This window comes from Polypterus senegalus, chromosome 5 (assembly GCF_016835505.1).
Source record: "Polypterus senegalus isolate Bchr_013 chromosome 5, ASM1683550v1, whole genome shotgun sequence".
NCBI classification, from domain to species: domain Eukaryota; kingdom Metazoa; phylum Chordata; class Cladistia; order Polypteriformes; family Polypteridae; genus Polypterus; species Polypterus senegalus.
In genome coordinates this window covers 116,168,549-116,188,365 of record NC_053158.1, presented here as the reverse complement: position 1 = coordinate 116,188,365, position 19,817 = coordinate 116,168,549, and the positions used below count along the sequence as shown (strand labels likewise).

At 38.4% G+C, this 19,817-nt stretch overlaps 1 protein-coding gene across 8 annotated transcripts in view; it reads right to left on the bottom strand.

Annotated features, from left to right (window-relative positions):
- The window catches only part of obscnb (obscurin, cytoskeletal calmodulin and titin-interacting RhoGEF b), a 571,330-nt gene that overhangs the window by 55,297 nt on the left and 496,216 nt on the right, over positions 1 to 19,817 (bottom strand). For all 8 annotated transcript variants that reach the window (XM_039753252.1, XM_039753258.1, XM_039753256.1 and 5 more), the window contains 5 exons: positions 19,604 to 19,765; positions 18,769 to 18,928; positions 18,259 to 18,369; positions 15,804 to 15,968; positions 11,821 to 11,979 (listed from right to left, as the gene is read on the bottom strand). In XM_039753252.1, coding sequence (XP_039609186.1) covers positions 11,821 to 11,979; positions 15,804 to 15,968; positions 18,259 to 18,369; positions 18,769 to 18,928; positions 19,604 to 19,765 — 757 coding nt within the window. The remainder of the gene's footprint in view (positions 1 to 11,820; positions 11,980 to 15,803; positions 15,969 to 18,258; positions 18,370 to 18,768; positions 18,929 to 19,603; positions 19,766 to 19,817) is intronic.

Here is a 19,817-nt window from a genome sequence, read left to right as displayed (position 1 = left end):
TTCATGCCCGGGGGCTGGGCGGTTTCATGGTCTGGAACCCTGCAGATTTTATTTTTTCTCTCCAGCCGTCTGGAGTTTTTTTTGTTTTTTCTGTCCTCCCTGGCCATCGGACCTTACTCTTATTCTATGTTAATTAGTGTTGTCTTATTTTAATTATTACTTTGCCTTTTTTTCTCTTTTCTTCATTATGTAAAGCACTTTGAGCTACATTATTTGTATGAAAATGTGCTATATAAATAAATGTTGTTGTTGTTGGAGTGATATGTAGTTGTTTGATAATTATAGCAATAACAGAACTTGGCTAAATAAAAAGACGGGGATGAGTATAACATAGAGTGATTCACATTTTTTTAGGGAGGACAGACAGGATAGAAAGGGAGGTGGGGTTGCTGTTTATGTTTAACATAATTTAAATTCAAGTCTTCTTCAATTGAACAATGAACCCCATCTTAGTTAGGTTATCTGGCTTCATCTGGAAAACATTAGTAAAAGAGGCTTATTTTAGGATTATGATATAGACTGCCTAATGCAGGCAGTAATTTCAACTCACATCTCTATAATAATAATTAAAAGGCGATTTTATAGGGGAGTATCATAGTTTTGGATAACCTTACAAATACCAGAACACAAGAGCAGGGGTTTTAGATGTAATCAGTGAATGTTTTTTAACACAGTATGTTAAAGCTCCAGCACAGGTGGAAGCCTGTCTATCCATCCATTATCCAACTAGATGGAGTATTTTTTAATAAATAGGATAGAAATGTAAGTGTAGAGGGGAGTAAACCACTGAGGTCAAGTGATCATAATATAATACAGTTCTCAGTGTTTTGAAAGAGTGTAGATGCAAAGACTAAAACTGTTAGTAGCAAATTAAAAAAAAAAACAAAAAAAAAAAAACTCAACAGTGGCTAATAAAGAGTTGAAAAAGAAACTGCAAAGGAAATAAAAAATGTTTATAACATTAATAAATGCAATGTGAATTGCAAGGTGTATCAAAACATGAGGGTAAATGGAATATAGCAGATAAGGTGAAAGATGGCCAAAAGAGATTCTTTCTGTACTTTTGTTGTGAAGGAACAGTCAAAGAGGAGATGAAGTGCATCAGGAATGATAAAGGAGAATTAAAAAATACAGCCAGTGGAATAGAAGATGCTCTAAACTCACATTTTTATGAGTTCTTTACATGTGAGGAAGTAAGTAATCTTTCAGCAGTAAAGGGTACTACTAAGGAGGTACTGAGTTATATGGAAGTTGTAGAAGTAGAAGTACTGATTAGATTAAACAGGATTACATCAAACAAATCACTAGGACCTGGTAATATTTATTCTTGAGTTCTGAAGGAGATTAGTAAGTACATATAAGACCTTGACGTATATTTTCAAGAAGTCACTGCACACTGGTGAAATTCCAAAGAACTGGAAAATGGGAAATACTATCCTGTTACATAAAAAGGGTGACACAGCAGATCCAAGCAACAATAAGCCAGTAAGCTTAACATGTATCACAGGTAAATTAATGTAAGGAATATTTAAGGGAAGGATTGAGCAGCATGAGGCAAGAAAAAGAGTTTTACTGAACAATCAGAATGGGAGGTTATGTTTTACCAACATACCGGATTTCTGTGAAGAAGCAACAAAAGGATATGATCAAAGAGTAGCATATGATATGATTTACGTTGTATCTTGACTTTCAGAAAGCATTTGATAAGGTACCACATGAGAAGTTGGGCATCAAACTAAAAGTGGGAGTTCAGGGTGTTTGTGGATGGGTGCAAAATGCAGGAAGCAGAGGGTGATGGTGTGAGGAACCTTATCAGAATTGGCTAAAAATAAGGGTGGTATTCCATAGAGGTCAGTGGTATGGCTGCTGCCATTTTTAATACATATAAATGATTTGGATAGGAATATAAGTAACATGCTGGTTATGTTTGCAGATAATACCAAGTTACGTGGATTAACAGATAATCTGGAATTTGAATAATTGAAGTGAGACTTACACAGCATCCAGGCTTGGGCAGATAAGTGGCAGGTGAAATTTAATGTATGTAAAGTATTACATGTAGAAAGTAAAAATATTTGGTTTGAAAACATAATAGGAGGTCTGAAAATCAAAAGGACACCTTATGAGAAGGATTTAGGAGTGGACTTGCCAGACAGTGAACAGAAGCCATTAAGGTGGCTAACAGATTGTTAGGTTATATAGCACAATGTGTAGAGTACTAAGTCTATGGACTAAGGAGATTCACAAGGAGCCTGTAAGTGATTCTGTGAAATGCACTGGTGAGGCCTCATATGGAGTAATGTGTACAGTTGTGGTCTTCAGGCTACAAAAATGACATAGCAGCACTGGAAATAGTCCAGAAAAGAGCAACTAGGCTGATTTCATAGCTACACGTGACCTGATTACTGCCACACCTGTTTCAATCAAGAAATCACTTAAATAGAAGCTGCCTGACGCAGAGAAGTAGACCAAAAGCACCTCAAAAGCTAGACACCATGCCAAGATCCAAAGAAATTCAGGAACAAATGAGAACAGAAGTAATTGAGATCTATCAGTCTGGTAAAGGTTATAAAGCCATTTCTAAAGCTTTGGGACTCCAGCGAACCACAGTGAGAGCCATTATCCACAAATGGCAAAAACATGGAACAGTGGTGAACCTTCCCAGGAGTGGCCGGCCGACCAAAATTATCCCAAGAGCGCAGAGACGACTCATCCGAGAGGTCACAAAAGACCCCAGGACAACGTCTAAAGAACTGCAGGCCTCACTTGCCTCAATTAAGGTCAGTGTTCACGACTCCACCATAAGAAAGAGACTGGGCAAAAACGGCCTGCATGGCAGATTTCTCAATTTTGCTAAGAATCATCTAAATGATTGCCAAGACTTTTGGGAAAATACCTTGTGGACTGATGAGACAAAAGTTGAACTTTTTGGAAGTCAAATGTCCCGTTACATCTGGCGTAAAAGGAACACAGCATTTCAGAAAAAGAACATCATACCAACAGTAAAATATGGTGGTGGTAGTGTGATGGCCTGGGGTTGTTTTGCTGCTTCAGGACCTGGAAGGCTTGCTGTGATAGATGGAACCATGAATTCTACTGTCTACCAAAAAATCCTGAAGGAGAATGTCAGGCCATCTGTTCTTCAACTCAAGCTGAAGCGATCTTGGGTGCTGCAACAGGACAATGACCCAAAACACACCAGCAAATCCACCTCTGAATGGCTGAAGAAAAACAAAATGAAGACTTTGGAGTGGCCAAGTCAAAGTCCTGACCTGAATCCAATTGAGATGCTATGGCATGACCTTAAAAAGGTGGTTCATGCAAGAAAACCCTCAAATAAAGCTGAATTACAACAATTCTGCAAAGATGAGTGGGCCAAAATTCCTCCAGAGCGCTGTAAAAGACTCATTGCAAGTTATCGCAAATGCTTGATTACAGTTATTGCTGCAAAGGGTGGCCCAACCAGTTATTAGGTTCAGGGGGCAGTTACTTTTTCACACTGGGCCATGTAGGTTTGGATGTTTTTTTCTTCCTAAATAATAAAAACCATCATTTAAAAACTGCATTTTGTGTTTACTTGTGTTATATTTGACTAAAGGTTAAATGTGTTTGATGATCAGAAACATTTTGTGTGACAAACATGCAAAAGAATAAGAAATCAGGAAGGGGGCAAATAGTTTTTCACACCACTGTATATATGGAATAAGATACTAAGCAGTGTGGTAAACAGTAGGACTTAAGTCACTTTCAAAACCAGACTTGGTGTTATTTTAGAAGAATTAAGTGGATAGGACTAGTGAGCTTTGTTGGACTCAATAGCCTCTTCTCGTCTAAATTGTTGTAATGTTCTAAAAAGTGGCATGAGAGATCAAGTGAATGGTAAACCTTGGTGTAATTGAGGAAAGTTTTAGTCCCTGGCATAGCCCCATTACCTCTGCACCAAAGAATGATGGCAGTTGGTGTTTTTGCAACAACTTCCATTGTCTTAATCAAGCCTCACAAATTGATGATTTGATACATACCCAATGTCGCAAGTATATGAACTCGAGAGACTCAAGAAAGCATGACTCTTGACTACACTTGACATAACAAAAGGTTATGGGCAAATTCCTTTAACGGAGTCTGACAAGGAAAAGATTGTTTTTAGTACCCCTAGTGGACACTGGCATTATCGTCCCCTCCCATTTGGATTACACAAGGCAACAGTGTTTGGTGGGCCATGTCATACATGTACACTTGGGAGATAACTCAATGGCTCATCTAATGGTAATCAATACTGAGTTGTGGGTCTCCCTTACAGATCAGACGACTGGTAGCATCAATGATGTCACTTCTGGGTCAAGGTTCTCTGGCCCCTTCCAATATTCCTTCTTCTTAAGGGGTTCCACTCAAGTCTGAAAAGACTTTCTTGTGATTTGCAAATTTTTGTTATTTTTTTCCAAGAATTATGCGGGTTTCACCTTAATGGTGCCCCAAACTTTCATCTTGCTCCTGTCTTTTATTTTATAATATATAAATAAATAAAACTTGGACAGTAACATAAGGCTCATGTTTTTAGATGTACAGGCCAGAAAAGTAGAACAATTTAAAATACTTTTTAAAAGAATGCTTTCTCTATAATTTTACAGCGTAAGGCTTTCAAGCGATTCACAACGGGCCTGTGAAAGAGAAAAGATAGCATGCTGCAGAGCAACCTTAATATACTTCGTATCAAACTACAACATGTGATTCCAAGGTTAATTGTGCTGTAAAAATATCACTTGGAGTCTCAGGGTGCAGTATTGCAGCTGTATCACAATTTGTTTGGCTTTGTTAGAAGACTTGGATATGGTATTTACAGTAGAAATGTACTGTAAGAAGTTACACTCAAAGGTTTACTGGAATAGAGGTTGTGTAATGGGAATGGGAAAGGGAGAACAAGAGAGGATAAAGGGGAAAGACAGTCCTCTTCCTCTTGTTTCAGAGGGGTAGATTATGTGCTCTTATGACCAATAGATTTCAGTAGAGTATAATCTGTCTGGTTTTACGATTAAAATATAATGCAAGCTGCATACATGTATACTGCAATTCCTGACTTTTCTTTATGTCAGAAAAGCAATTTAAAAACTGTGCAAGGGTGTGTGAGCTGTTTACACACATAACAGGAATGTTTTTTCTTCTACCTGTTCTTCTTTAGGTTGATCCTGTTAGTGGTAGCAACAGCGGATCGTCTATTTCCATATCTTCCCATCCTCTGCATCTTACTCTGTTACATCTAACATCTGCATGCCCTCTCTTACCTCTTAGGGTTTCATCTTTTCTTCTTGTCTAGCAGCTGCATCCCTAGCATCCTTCTCCCAATACACCCAGCATTACTCCTCTGCACATATCCAAACCATCCCAATCTCATCTCTCTGGCTTTGTCTCCAAACTGTCCAACCTGAGCTGAATCTTTAATGCACTCGTTCCTAATCCTGTCCATCCTCATCACACTCAAAGCTAATCTTAACATCTTTAACTCTGTCAACCTACAGCTATGTCTCCTATCTTTTTGTCAGTGGCCCCATCTCCAAATCATAAAACATAGCTGGTCTCACTACCATCTCGTTGACCTTTCCTTTCACTCTTGTTAGTACTCGTATGTCAAAAATCACTCCTGTTGCTCTCCTCCACCCACTCAACCCTGCCTGCACTCTTTTCTTCACCTCAGTCCCCATTACTTTCTACTATTGATCTCCTCTCTAGAGCAGTGTTTCCCAACCTTGGTCCTGGGGCACACTGTGGATGCAGGTTTTTGTTCCAATCAGATTCCTAATTAGTGACAACACCCGATAACACTGATCTCATTTAATTACCTGGTATTATTTTTCTTTTATTCTACATTCAGAGAAGCACAGAAGCATTATTTTTACATTGATAAGACATTTATAAATATTTCTGCTTTTGCTATAGATTTAAAAGCTTAACTCTCTTTTGTTGATTTCATTATATTTTGCCCTTTCTCTATGCAGTTTTTCCCCTTCGTTGTATCTTAATAATGACAATTAAAAATGAGCAGAGCAGACACGCTGGCTGGCAACAACACTGAAAAATCATATTTTTTTATATAATATACAGGTATATATTGTCTGAGACGACTGGGGAGGTGACCCGGCTGGGACGCCCAGGAGGACCGGAGGAGGGCTTGCGCCTTCCCCAGACCATGTGGGGTGACCGCCCTGGTTGCTTTGGGGACCACGGGTAGGGAGCTTTGAAGCTCAACCCTGTAGGGGCCTGTGGTCGCCGCCCCACTGCCTTCGTAGCCCTGGACCTCAGCACTTCCGCCACACCCGGAAGTGCTGAAGGGAAGAGGAACGGGGACACCCGGAGTGCTTCCAGGTACACAGCTGGTGCTTCTGCCACACAAGGGCGTGTCGGCGGAAGGTCACTGGAAGACACCTGGAACACATCCGGGTGGATATAAAAGGGGCTGCCTCCCTCCATACGATGGGTGGAGTCGGGTGGAAGAGGACAGAGCTCGGAGGAGAGGAGTGCAGGCGGACCAGAGACTGAGAGGCATAGTGTGAAGGCCTGGACTTAAAGGGGTGATTGGTGCTGCAAGACTGGGTTATGCTCATTTTTGTGAATATTATATTGTAAATAAATGTGTGTGGTGTTAAAAAGCTGAGTTTTGTAATTTCTATATTGTTCCCAAAACACAGAACTTGGGAAATAACACATCACTTAATTAGCCCAGGAGTCCAATTAAAAACAGAAGCTGTTTGGAACAAAACCTGCAGCCACAGTGTGACCCCAGGACCAAAGTTGGGAAACACTGCTCTAGAGTGTATCTTCACCTCTTCTCAACCTGCGCCATACTCTCAATACAGAGCACAATGTCCTCCACAAACACCAGAGTTCACTGGGACTCCTCTCTAATCTCCTCTGTCAACCTGTTCATCATCACTGCAAAAAAGAAAGGGCACAGAACCAATCACTGATGTAATCCCACTTCCACCTTGAATGCACCCATCATTCCTACCACAGACCTGACCACTGTCTCAGTTCCTTCGTACATATACTTTACCACTTTTACATACTTCTTTGCCACTCCCAACTTCCTCATATATTACCACAACTGTTCTCCAGGCTCCTTGTCATATGCTTTCTCTAGATCCACAAAGACACAATGCAATTCCTTCTGGCCTTCTCTGTACTTCTCCATCGACATCCTTAGAGCAAACATCACATCTGTAGTGCTCTTTCCCAGCATGAAACCATACTGCTACATACTTCTCTTCTTAACCTAACTTCCACTACTCTTTCCCATAACTTCATGCTGTGACTGATCAATTTTATCTCTCTGTAGTAACTACAACTCTGTACACCCTTATTCTTAAAAATCTGTACCAGTACACTTCTTCTCCACTCCTCAGGCATCCTCTCACTTTCCAAGGTTTCATTAAACAATCTGGTTAAAAACTCCATCTCTTTTAAACAATTCCATGCTTCCACAGGTATATCATCCCAATAGTCTTCCCATTCTTCATAGCTGTTCCTACTTCCTTATTGCTAATCCATTGCACTTTGTGGTTCATTTTCTCTACATCATCCAAACTTCTCTTTCTCTTGGTCTATTCATTCATCAACCTTTTAAAGTACTCATTCTATCTGCTCAACACATTCTCCTCACTTGTAAATATGTTTCTCTCATTATCCTTTATCACTCTAACCTACTGCTCATCTTTCCCAGCTCAGGCCCTCTGTCTAGCCAATCAGTACAGTTCCTTTATCCCCTACTTAGTGTCCAACATCTCATACTATACATCATACGCCTTATCTTAAGCCTTCACCACCTCTCTCGGTACCCCGTCTACTTTTTCATCTTTCTAACCTCTTCTTCTGTATACTCTCCTGTACTTCCTCATTCGATGTTTCTTTGTACTTCCTCCTCTGTCCAGATGTCACACCAAGCACCCTTCTAGCTGTCCCTCTTACCAACTCTTCTGCGGTTGCCCAGCTATCTAGTAACTCTTCACTGCCACCTACTGCACGTCTGACCTCCTCCCTGAACTTCATCATACAGTGTTCCTTTTTCAACTTCCACCATTTGATCTTGGGATCTGCCCTCACTCTCCTCCTCTTCTTGATCTTCAGCATCATCCTAGAGACCACCATCCTATGTGGCCTAACTATATTTTCCCCTGCCACCACTTTGCTCTCTCTAGTCCCCTTCAGACTGACTCTCTTGTACAGGATATAATCCACCTGTATGCATTTTTCTCCACTCTTATATGTCACTCTGTGTTATTCCCTCATCTTTAAATACGTATTTACCCCAGCAATGTACATCCTTTTTGCAAAATACATTGTCATCTGACCTTCTTCATTCTTCTCCATGACACCATACCTATCCATCACCTTCTCATCTCCTCTGTTCCCTTCACCAACATGTCCACTGTAATTCGCTCCAATCACCACTCTCTCTTCCTTGGGTACACTCTCTACTGTTTCATCCAACTCACTTCAAAATATTCCTTCTCATCCATTGCACTCTCAGCTTGCGGGATATGCACTAATAACATTCATCATCAAACCTTCAGATTCCAGCTTCATAATGATCACTCTTTTCACTTACAACGCCCTTGACATACTGTTCCTTCCTACATACTACCGCCCCTCCACCCAGGGAGCTGACGCTGTTAGTTTTTATTTGAAACTGGGAATAACTGTAGATGTGAGTGGTGTTTTGAGGCAATGGAACTGGACATTCTCTGATCTGGAGGGATAAAAGCTGACACACAAACGCTGGATAATCTGCCTTTTTTATATCTCACCATCTATTTTTTTTATTGTTTTAATTGAGTGTTCCTGCTCACGCAGAATTAGTATGCACCTTACGGTTTATGATGTCGATGTTGCACCCTCCTTTTCTTTTTCTAGTAAGATGCGATGATGAAGTTCCTCTGCAATATGAGCAATGAACACTCTTCTTTTCACAGTAGCCCCCGTGCATGCCTTGCACAGTACATGTGCGTTGATCCTGCTGCACAAAATAAGCTCACGCCTTCTAGTGCACAATGTCGATGCAGCACGGAGAAAAAAAAGAAAGAGACGAATATATGGGACACTAATGCAATATTATTTGAAAACGAACAGCGTCAGATCGGGAGTGAATTTATGCTGGTGCTGTTACTTAGAGTCAGACATTGTTAGAGCGTGATCGTGATTGAGAGAATAAAACTAAAAAAAGCTAACTTTTACAAGTACCATAAATTTATACTCAGTGTCCCATATATTTGTCTGCACAGCAGCCACTGTGAATAGAAGAGTGTTTATTGCTCATATTGCAGAGGAAGTTCGTCATCGCATCTTACTAGAAAAGGCGATGGAAAAAGAAAAGGAGGATGCAACATCGACATCATAAACAGTAAGGTGCATACTAATTTTGCATGAGCAGGAACACTCAATAAAACTGAATAAAAAAAAAAATTAAGTGACGGTGAGATACGAAGAAGGCAGATTCACCAGCGTTTTTGTGTCAGCTTTTATCCATCCAGATCAGAGAATGTCTAGTTCCATTGACTCAAAACACCACTTACAGTTATTCCCAGTTGAAAAAAAAAATGCTGTACTTGGTATTGAAGCATTGGTTCCTTAAACTGTATGGTCCAAAATAAATTATGAAAAGACTACCTCAATCAACTTAACTACTATTTTGGTAATGGAAATGGAAGATGAATGCAGAAAACTGGAGTTAATAATGTGAGACCTAAGACAATAATTTTATTTACTGAACACATTTATTTGGGTAGCAACCATATTTTTGCAGGTCCTCAGAATACTAGAAACAAACTCATTTCTGGTATTCTCACATTCACTAAAATTTTTTTAAAGTTTAACAGTTGTATCCTTACTTTATCATAATTTTGGACCAAAATCTTTAAATGCCTTTCAGACAGCCTTGGTGTCACAATCCCTCCTAACCCACTAACAGCTGTGTTTGGGGTACTTCCAGATGGGCTCAAAGTGGAGAAGGACAGATAAACTGTGATTGCCTTTATTATACTATCGGCACATAGATTTATCTTTTTCCACTGTAAGAATCCTAACTCACCTATTCTTAGTCAGTGGGTAAATGATGTTATATACTATTTGAAACTGTAAAAAAATCAAATTCGCACTTAGAGGATCTGTACAAAACTTTTTCAAAACCTGGCAGGATCTAATCAATAAGCATTTAAATTGAGGTAGCAGGTTCTCTCCCATCTTTTACTCCATTTATTTTCATTCATTTATTAATTTATCTATTTACTTATTTTTACTAGCTTAAATTTTTACTCTGTTGGCCTAGCTCTTTCTCAGGGATGGGGGTTGATTTGTTTTGAACCTTTTTTTTTTTTGTAAAACTTGAGTTTTGTATGGAATGTTATTTGATTTTAATAAAATCGAGAAAAAGAAAAAAAAAAACAGTTTTATCCTTACTGGAAGTCTAGTGGAGTATAGGTGTATTTTTGAAATCAAAAAGATGAATATTAAAAACCATGTATGGGAGATGATTTAGCCTTTAACTTGACAAAGTTCAGGTGATATGCCGAAGACTTAAATTCTTGTCATGCTGAACAAAAATGTAGAGTATTCTGCGAAAGCAGAATGGCAAAACAGGATTCAGAGTATTTCACATAGTTAGAAAATCACACACGCCCTTAGAATGTTGTTTAGAGCTAGTCTCTTTGCAGCTTCAAGTAGCTTTTGATTACCATGGGAATTAACTTTGAGTTGGTGAAAATGAAATCGTACCATCTCCACAGTTTTGAGAAACCTCTACTAGCAAAAAGAAAATTACGTGTGTGCTTATTTAAATGAGAAAGGGGAGAAGAGCGGCTACTTTTTATTTAATTTTTTTTTTTTTTGAAAAAGAACTCCCTCAGTTTAGGTCAGTCGGTGCTTCATTACAGAAAATGGAGGGCTTATTTAAGTTGTTATTCTGACATGTTTGAAAAGAATGTTGAAAATACTGTATAGACATTTAAATGAAACTTGTTATCTGCTGCTGTTTAATTTCTGGACACTTGAAAATGGAGCTCTCTTTCTCGCAAGAATTTGTTTTTCAATGAAAAATATATTAATGTGTGACTAAGGAACTGTACCATTTGGGAATTGTCATCTGGGCCTGATTGAAGAATGCATGAATCCATTTATGTTGTATAATTATTTGTATTGTTTATATTTGCCACTATACAATATAAAGACAGATAAATATAATTATAAGTAAAAGCTTAAACTCAGTGTCTCTGTCTGAATTGCTACTACAAAGCCAAGTTCTGGACTTTCATTCCTTCTGTAGCTGTGGTCCTTAAAGTGTTCAAAAGAATGTTTTTGGGAACTCCTGTATTGATTATAAAATAGGTTGGGGTAAAGGAATGAAATTTAAGACAGTCCTAGTCAATGAAGCAGCCTGCTGAAAGAGGGTCACTAGGATTGAATATGTAATGAGACAGGAAAGAGGTTAAAAGTAACAGATACATAGCTGATTTTGACATTTCTTCCTATCCCATATTAAGAAAAGAATCGAACAGGTTAGTTGGTAGCTTTCTTGTTAGGTGCATGTTATGGATAATCTACAATAATACAATAAAACATGACTAATATGCAATTCACACTAAAATAATAAACCAAAACAGCAAGTTATTTATAAGTAAAATCTAAGAATTTTACTTATAAGAGCACGCCTAAGGCAGCAAGATTGTAATCTAAATGTGAGGAATCCTATCAGTTGGAGCTACATTTTAACAAATCAAAAAGATGCTATAGTAAAGAAAAATATTAGAATGTATTATCATGCATTAAACAAGCATTCACCTTCATCATATTCTTGAAGATGTATGCCTGAGTCTCAGTGTTTGTTTCTCTCTTTGGCTTGCAGATCAAGATGTAATTAGCAAAAAGAAAAACATGTCGATGATGACCCCTTGCAGAAGCTCTAGTGCCTGGTGCTCCTTCCCATACTGTAAATGGTCCCTGTTAATGAAATAAACAACAACAGGATAATAAGTACATGTACATAATTGGTAGAAAACATTACATATTTTTAACTGCTTGTTTTAACACCATGCCTTTATATACAGAAACTTCCATTCTACAGGCAACAATGCTTTGGAAATAACATTGTGCAATTTTCTGTACAGTATTTGCACTCTGTACAGATTGCAATCTGTCTTCATTGGGTTTTTGGCACGATCAAATAAATATATAGTGAGTTAGATACAAGAAACACTGCTGGAGAACTGCCTATTGAGTTGAGAGTTAAAATATACTTCAAAGGAGGAAGCAAATACTAACAGCTAAACTGGTTTCTGATTTCAAGGTGAATTCTGGCTTTTGAACCTTAATTTCTGCAATGACATACTGTATATGTAGAATTCCTGCATATTTCAAGTCTTCTTCTGTGTGTGCAATGTTGACAATAAAAGTGCCCACTGTTCCTTTGTTTTGGTGCTTTATATGAAAAACCTCAAGTCAAATAATGATTTTCTAATTAATATTGATAGACAAATACTGAGATCTCAAGTATGATTAATTGATTTGTTTGTCTATATAAATATGGGACACCAGGAAGTGCTGACGGAAGTTTGTTTCCAGCCACCTGGAATGCATCCGGGTGGGAATAAAAGGGCCCGCCTCCTAACAGTCGACGAGCCAGAGTCAGGAGTGGGAGTAGGACGAAGCTCCCAGGAGGAGAACAGAGGCGGCCAAGGACAGAGAGAGAGGGAAAAGGTCATTGTGATGATTATTGCTAAGTGCATTATGAGACTTGCGGAGACCACATCTTTATAAAAGTCACACGTTTATTTAACATAAATAAACACAGGTTTCAGTCCCGAACAACACACAAAGCACTTAGCAATAATCACCACAATGAACTTTTCTCTCTCCAAGTGTGGTGGAAGTAAAGTTCTCCCGGGTTCTAGGAGGCTTAAGGCGACCCCTGTCTGTGGCCACGGGTCCCAACGAGTTGGAATGTCTCTCCTCCTCTCCCATGGTCCTCTCCTGCTCCAGGGTGATTGTGTCCTCCTGACCCGGAAGCTTTTAATGTCTCTCTCTATATATATACATACACAAATGAAGGTTATTTATGTTACGTAAATAGAAAAGGTCAATAAAAAATGCAAATAAAAAAAAATCCTAGAATGTATTTGGCGGGTCCTACTATTTTTGTAAATATCTTAATGGATAGCAGCCAACATGGAGCAGTTTTCACAAAACCAACCTCACAGCTTCTTCCAACCTTCACTGATGGTCATTGACACAAGTCTGGGTAAACTTTGTTCCAGCCAAACAGATGTTCAACTTCAGTCATGCAGAGTTAACCCCAGTAGATAGTAAACAACTTCACCCTATTTTTGGGATAACCTGTTAACCTTGAAAGGTCGATAACTACCAGAAAACACCTATATTATAAACTTGTCCTCTTCTTAAAAGCCAAATTCTAAAATAGGCTGTACTTTGCTATCCTTGACCCAAAATGGCATACAGATTTTTAATCTCTTTTCTGGCTGGATAGATTTTTTAAGTCTTTATCTGGACAAGCAAGCTGATACTAACCATACCCCACTTCTTGCCTGTGCTATTACTACCACACACAATTTAGACAATACATTTTTACTAGGAAAAAAATGAGACGGATTTCTGTTCTACAAACAGAAGTGATCTCTTTCTTTATAATTTCACTATATACCAGATAACAAATTGAACACTTAAAAAGTCAGTTAAAATTCATTTAAAGAAAGACGCATCATTTTTTTCTGTTTTAGCAAGATAAAGAGAAATACATTCATTGCGAACAAGCTCCACTTTAAATAATGAATCACTTACACTCTGTAATATGTTGTCAGACTTAAAAGAACACAAGAAACCGTCCTAACACATCTAATATAAAAGGTACCCAATACAAAAAGGAGGATTTTGAGACAGTTTTGATAATGTTTTCTATACAATGTATGCATGTAATGTCTTCGATGTACACAGTGGTTACTCCAAGTGCCTTTAGTTTGAAAGTTTAAAGGCAAACATTTAATACTGCCAACCTGTTTATGTACAATAGTACTTAGATACATCTTTGGATGTGCTGGGACACATTATCAGTGATGTTTCCTGAGATCATCGGGTGTTTCAGGTCTCACATCATCAGACACCCTCTCTCAGGTGACCCAGCCGGGGTAGATCACGCCCCAACTTGTGTCCCAGCAGCACTGGCCCACATTGCAGACCTCTTGATCCAAATCCACCTCAAAGCTCTTTCTGCGGCTTCTGTGATGGACTTAATGGCTCTCCACTTTACAGCTCCTGTGATTCCAAGCCTGGCAAAGATCTTACACAGGGATCGAGCGGCAAAGCCTCTGCACCCTACTTCTATGGGCTCACAGCAAGCCTTCCAGCCCTTCCTTCGGCAGTCCTCAATGAGCTCCTGGTACTTGAGCAGCTTACACTCATTTGCCTCTTCCATGCGGTCCTCCCATGGGACTGTCAGTTCCAACAAAAGGACTTGCTTGGACGATGCAGATGTTAAAACTATATCGGGTCTCAATGAGGTTGTTACAAATTCTGGGAACTTGAGCTGCCTGCCCAGGTCAACCCGCAGCTCCCAATCTGCTGAAGATGAAAGGAGACTGGTTGATTTTTGCTTTGCTTTCGCCTGCTCACCAGCCCTTATGAAGGCAATTCTTCTCTGGCTGCCAGCATATTTGTTGTTGGCCACTGCATGTGAAATGGTCTCTGCTATACACTTTAGGACCTGATCGTGTCGCCAACGGTATCGGCCCTCTCCAAGGGCAGATGGGCAGCTACTCAGAATATGCTCCAGGGATCCTCGTCCAGGACAGAGTGGACACGTTGGAACTTCACTCTTGCCCCAAACATGCAGGTTCGTTGGGCTGGGGAGCATGTCGTACACAGCTTGGACCAGAAACTTAATACGCTGTGGCTCTGCCTTCCAGATGTCGTTCCAGGTGATCTTCCTCTCCAGCGCTCCTTCCCACCTTGTCCATGCCCCTTGCTACCGCATGCTCACCGTCCTGCTGGTCCTCACCTCCTCAACACCTGCTCGGACTTCCTCTAGGACCAATCCTCGTCTCGCCTTGCCCGGAGCCTTGTTGTACTGTGGCTTTGGGATTGCTCCCAAGAATACTATTAAAAAATATTTTAAATATATTTGAGTATGGCAGTAGTGTTCCATAAATAAAATATCCTCAGTATGTGTGAATCGTCTAGGTTTGTGGTGGTTGGCTGGGACGCCTCTATACTGGAAGGACCCGGGGAGCGAGCATATCTAGGGCATTACCTCCCCTGGAATGCTAGAGGGCAGCCCCTCATTGCTTGCAGCAGTGCCACAGATTTGGAGCATGTAAGTTTTACCCTGCTGAGGCCTGTGGCCATCACCATGGAGCACCTGGAAAATTGCTGAGCCTTGGTTGTAGCACTTGCTGGAGGAGGAGTGGAAAAGAAAGAAGAAGAAACTGTGTTTGTGTAGTGTTGTGCTGTGCTGTGCTGTGTGCTTGAACTGTGCTGTACAAGTGGGAAACAGGGAAGGAGTTTCCCCATGTGGAAAAAGAAGAAAAAATAAAAGCTTGTGTTCTAAACTTGTGTCTGTGTCTGTCTGTGTTTGGGTATGGGCAGCAGAAGTGCCCTCTAGTACCCACAATTGTGCTCAGTACTGACATGATAAACCCCTGCACCAATGACCCTGAATTGGATTAAGCAAGCTTGATAATGACCAAATTTTTGGATTCATGAGTGATTAATGAACAAGTTTTTTTTTTAAAGTATAGTCTTCCTTTTATATTCACCTGTCGGATGGGCTCCCCAAGCGCCTCCAGAGTTGCTGGGTAATTTTCAATCAAAGACACATGCAAAGTATTCTCTGATCGTCGTGGCAGTGAAGACACAATCCCATAGGCTTCTTCCAACAAGGTGCAGTTCTGCTCATTTCGTGCCTTATTACAGATTAGCTCCTGTATGAATTAAAAAAAAGAAGAAGAAAAATATTGTTGTTGAATAACATGGCAGCACTGCACATCCAGTTATTGTCTCGGTAGAATCTGTTCTGTTCATGTCTGTGTAGGTTTTACTGGTAATCTAGTTTTTCTCCCTCACCCCCAAACACATAATTGGCAAATCCAAACTGGTTCTGTATAGGAGTGGGCCCTGTGATGAAGTGATGCCATGAATCATATACTTAATGTTAATTGCCTTAGTATGTAGCCTATCTGCTTTGTCTATAAAAAGGGTGTGATGTGGTGTTGTACGACATAACTTACATAACTGGTATAACTGGCAACAGCAGCATCAGTTCTTTTGAAGGATAGATACTGCCAATGGCAGGCTACACAAGTAGCAAGATTTCAGGGACTTCAATGATTCTTTGGCCACATGATGATGATTGGCTTATAAGCCAATTTACACTTCTTAAAGCTGTCCTCTTAGAATTGTGTGCTGAATTGATCCTACATTACAGCGATCTTCACACAGAAATAATGTGATCCCTGTTCTGTTACAGATTTTAACAACTGGCTGACCAGTCAAGAATCTCAAAGTCATCTGTGAACTGGGTCATGCTATCAGTATATATAATTAATATACTACCTAGATAGATCAGGGTTAGAAAGCTGAGGTCAAAAGGCAATTTGCAGCACTACCTGAGATTCCTAATATAATCAACACAATTGAATGCACACATGATTCAATAAAGGCACCGTCAGAGAATTAATTTGATTTTGAAGACAGAAAGCACTTTCATTCAATTAAAACACAAATAATATGTTATGCTCAAATGTGTATGGCTAACATTCTTGTGAGGTGGTTTGGCTCATCCCATTGTTACTTTATTTATTCAAAACATAGTGTGAGAATAAGACTTCTGGGTCATGGTAGGCTTCTTGGTAAGAAGGTGTAATTGATAGGTTTGCAATTAAGTTTAATACATTACACACATCTTGTAAATCTTTCTTTAAAATGAGACAGCAGGTGCTTATTCAGAGCCTGGATCCTCCTGCACTCCTTAACACTCGGTAAAAGAATGGACCATTGGTTATTAAAAGGTATTTGGCAGTGTGTGGACTCATCAGGAGGTACACTGCTGTACAGCTCCATAAAGGTAGGTGCATTGTGATCGCGTGTGAAGTAATACAAAACATAGACCATAACCATGGGTTTTTCTCTTCCACTTGAAATAAGCTAAGATGTGCGCATGGATGATCCAGACCCTGTCCCTCAGGGCATCAACAAAATGGAAATTCAAAGACATTTGGATGTTGCGTTTCTAATATAAAGAGACTTGTATGGCCACACTGAACATTTACTTAGCAAAATGATTTTATTTTTTTTTACATGTTCAGTAAGAATGTTCTTAAAATCTCAGAGCTCTGTGCATATAGCCTGTATCAATTCACTCTGTGTTTGACACAAGGCATTAACATCCTGAATCTTTTTGTGTCTGGAGCACCTAATCAATCAAACCATGTTGCTTGCGTTCCACGGCACTGGGGGTGGTCTGGGCACTGAATGATAGCACATTGCTATTGCTCTTTCCTCTAAACTGCTTTCACTTGTTCCCACTATTGGTTATTTCTTTATGACTCCCAGACAGAAACCAGCAAAAAGAATGTTTATTAAATAACACCACAAATTCACATTCATATTCACTGAAGTTTAATCTTCTGTGCTTTCCCATGGTTTATAGTAAACATGTCATTTAGGCACATGGCTAAATTGGCATTTCTTAAGGCATACTGTACATGAGGTGATGGGGAGTCACTAAAAGCTTGTGCATGTGGCATAGTTTTAAGTTGATATGAGATTTACAAAGGAACTTGGCACAGTATGTGTCATACATTTGCAATTTTGTTTTGTGGGTAGACCAATTTTGCTTTTCATACATAAGCAAAATTTTAGCATTGAATTTAAGGAAGGCTCTCAACAATGTGAAGGAGGCTTCAGGTTCTTATGTTAAGTCTTTGCAGGATAGATTTCAACTTCCCAAAATCCTGAATCTGATTAAGCAAATCTGAAAACATATTGTAGAGTTTTATTTTGGCTAATACTGGCACAATTTACTTATGAAAAGAGAAGAAGAGTTAACCCGGACTATATTAAAAATAAACTTATTGAGAAAAATATTTCTGTTCTGTCTCTTTGTTTAACTATGGAGCTGAACAAAGTGGGATAGAAAATGCATGGATAAAAAACAAATAAACTAGGTTAATTGAATATGGAAAAAAGGAATATTAAAATAAAATTTCATACTTTAAGCACTGTCTTATACTTCTGAATCCTGCTGAGAGGTCTCTCCAAGTAATACTGAATTGGGTGAATTTGTGAAGGATCCACATCAGCTAGTTCAGATTCTGTATATTTCTGTCAAAACAACAACGCAAAATTTCTATTAATAAAAGGCATACTCAATCTTATTTTATTATTATAATACAATATATACTTGAAACCTTATTATTATTATAAATGGTAGAATGAAAAAATCATCTATACACTATTGCTGTTGGTATATTAATTTTTGATGCATTGAATTATTGATTTTAAGAATGATTAATAAATTCACACTTTTAATTTAGTTCAATTTTTATAATTATTCCATATCATCACTTCTAGTTCTATGCTGATAATATATTTTCCAAACACTGTAATAACTAAATGTTACAACTGTGAGTCATTAAAATAAAATGAAACCTTATTCAGCACTACACTACACAATTATCCCACCTTTAATGCCCTCAATAATATCTTTGTTTTGAATTTTACCTTGAAGAACTCCTGAGTAACTCTGCTGGACAGAAGTGAATCAGCCTGTGACTTTCCCACTAGATACTTGATATATTTTTCAAAGCCTTGTGCGTTTTTGATAAAACACATTGCAATATCATCATCAGTATCACATTGGCTAAGCCCAGAGAGGAATGTGCTATGTAGAAACAAAAATAAAAATAAAATTGCAGTAATAAATGTTTCATTGTATGATATTTTTGGCAACACAATTGACTAAAAATATTGTACATTGAATTACTTGACATGGCTGCTAATTTCACTTTATATAAATAGTATAAATGTATAAATAAACAAAACTGTGACTAAAATTTGGTTAAATATGTAGATAGGTTTAAATTTGGTGAATAAGTAAATATAGATTCAAATAAAATAAATTTTGAATTTGAGAAGTAATGCTCAAAATTAAGTTTATTCAATAGAATTTGAGAATGTAAAGATTAAATACTTATTGAAGAGTAATAGGCTCATTACTTTCATAAACTGGACAGTGATGGGATGTTGGATTCTGCATGAAACTATTGTGTATGATATATATGATTAGCTAAATTATACAAAATCATTATACTGTACATACCTTAAAATATTACTTGTGTTATTTTAAACACAATATAAATAAATAAATAAAAATTAATTAATTAGTTGATTATTTAATTAATGTAGTTTCCTCTTTGCCCAGGTACTGTATATTATTTGTTTTATTTTTGTCCTTGTTTTGTAACAGTGTTCTTAATCACATTTAGTTTGTGAATGTTCAGAAAGGTGATAATTTAAAAATGATGGAATAATTGATTCGGGAATATTTGTTACTAACCTATTGTGGAAGTTTGAGATATCATCAATGTTCCTAAAGATAGCCTCTTTCTGGCTAGAGATATCAGGATCAGAATCCATATGGTTCTTGTGATGAGACAACAGGAAGGTTAAGTCATTTACAAATTCTTCTTCTGAGCGTATCAAATCCTGGATATAATAACTGTTAAAATGAATAAAGGTTTAACATTTAGATTTGTATTTTAAACTGTGTT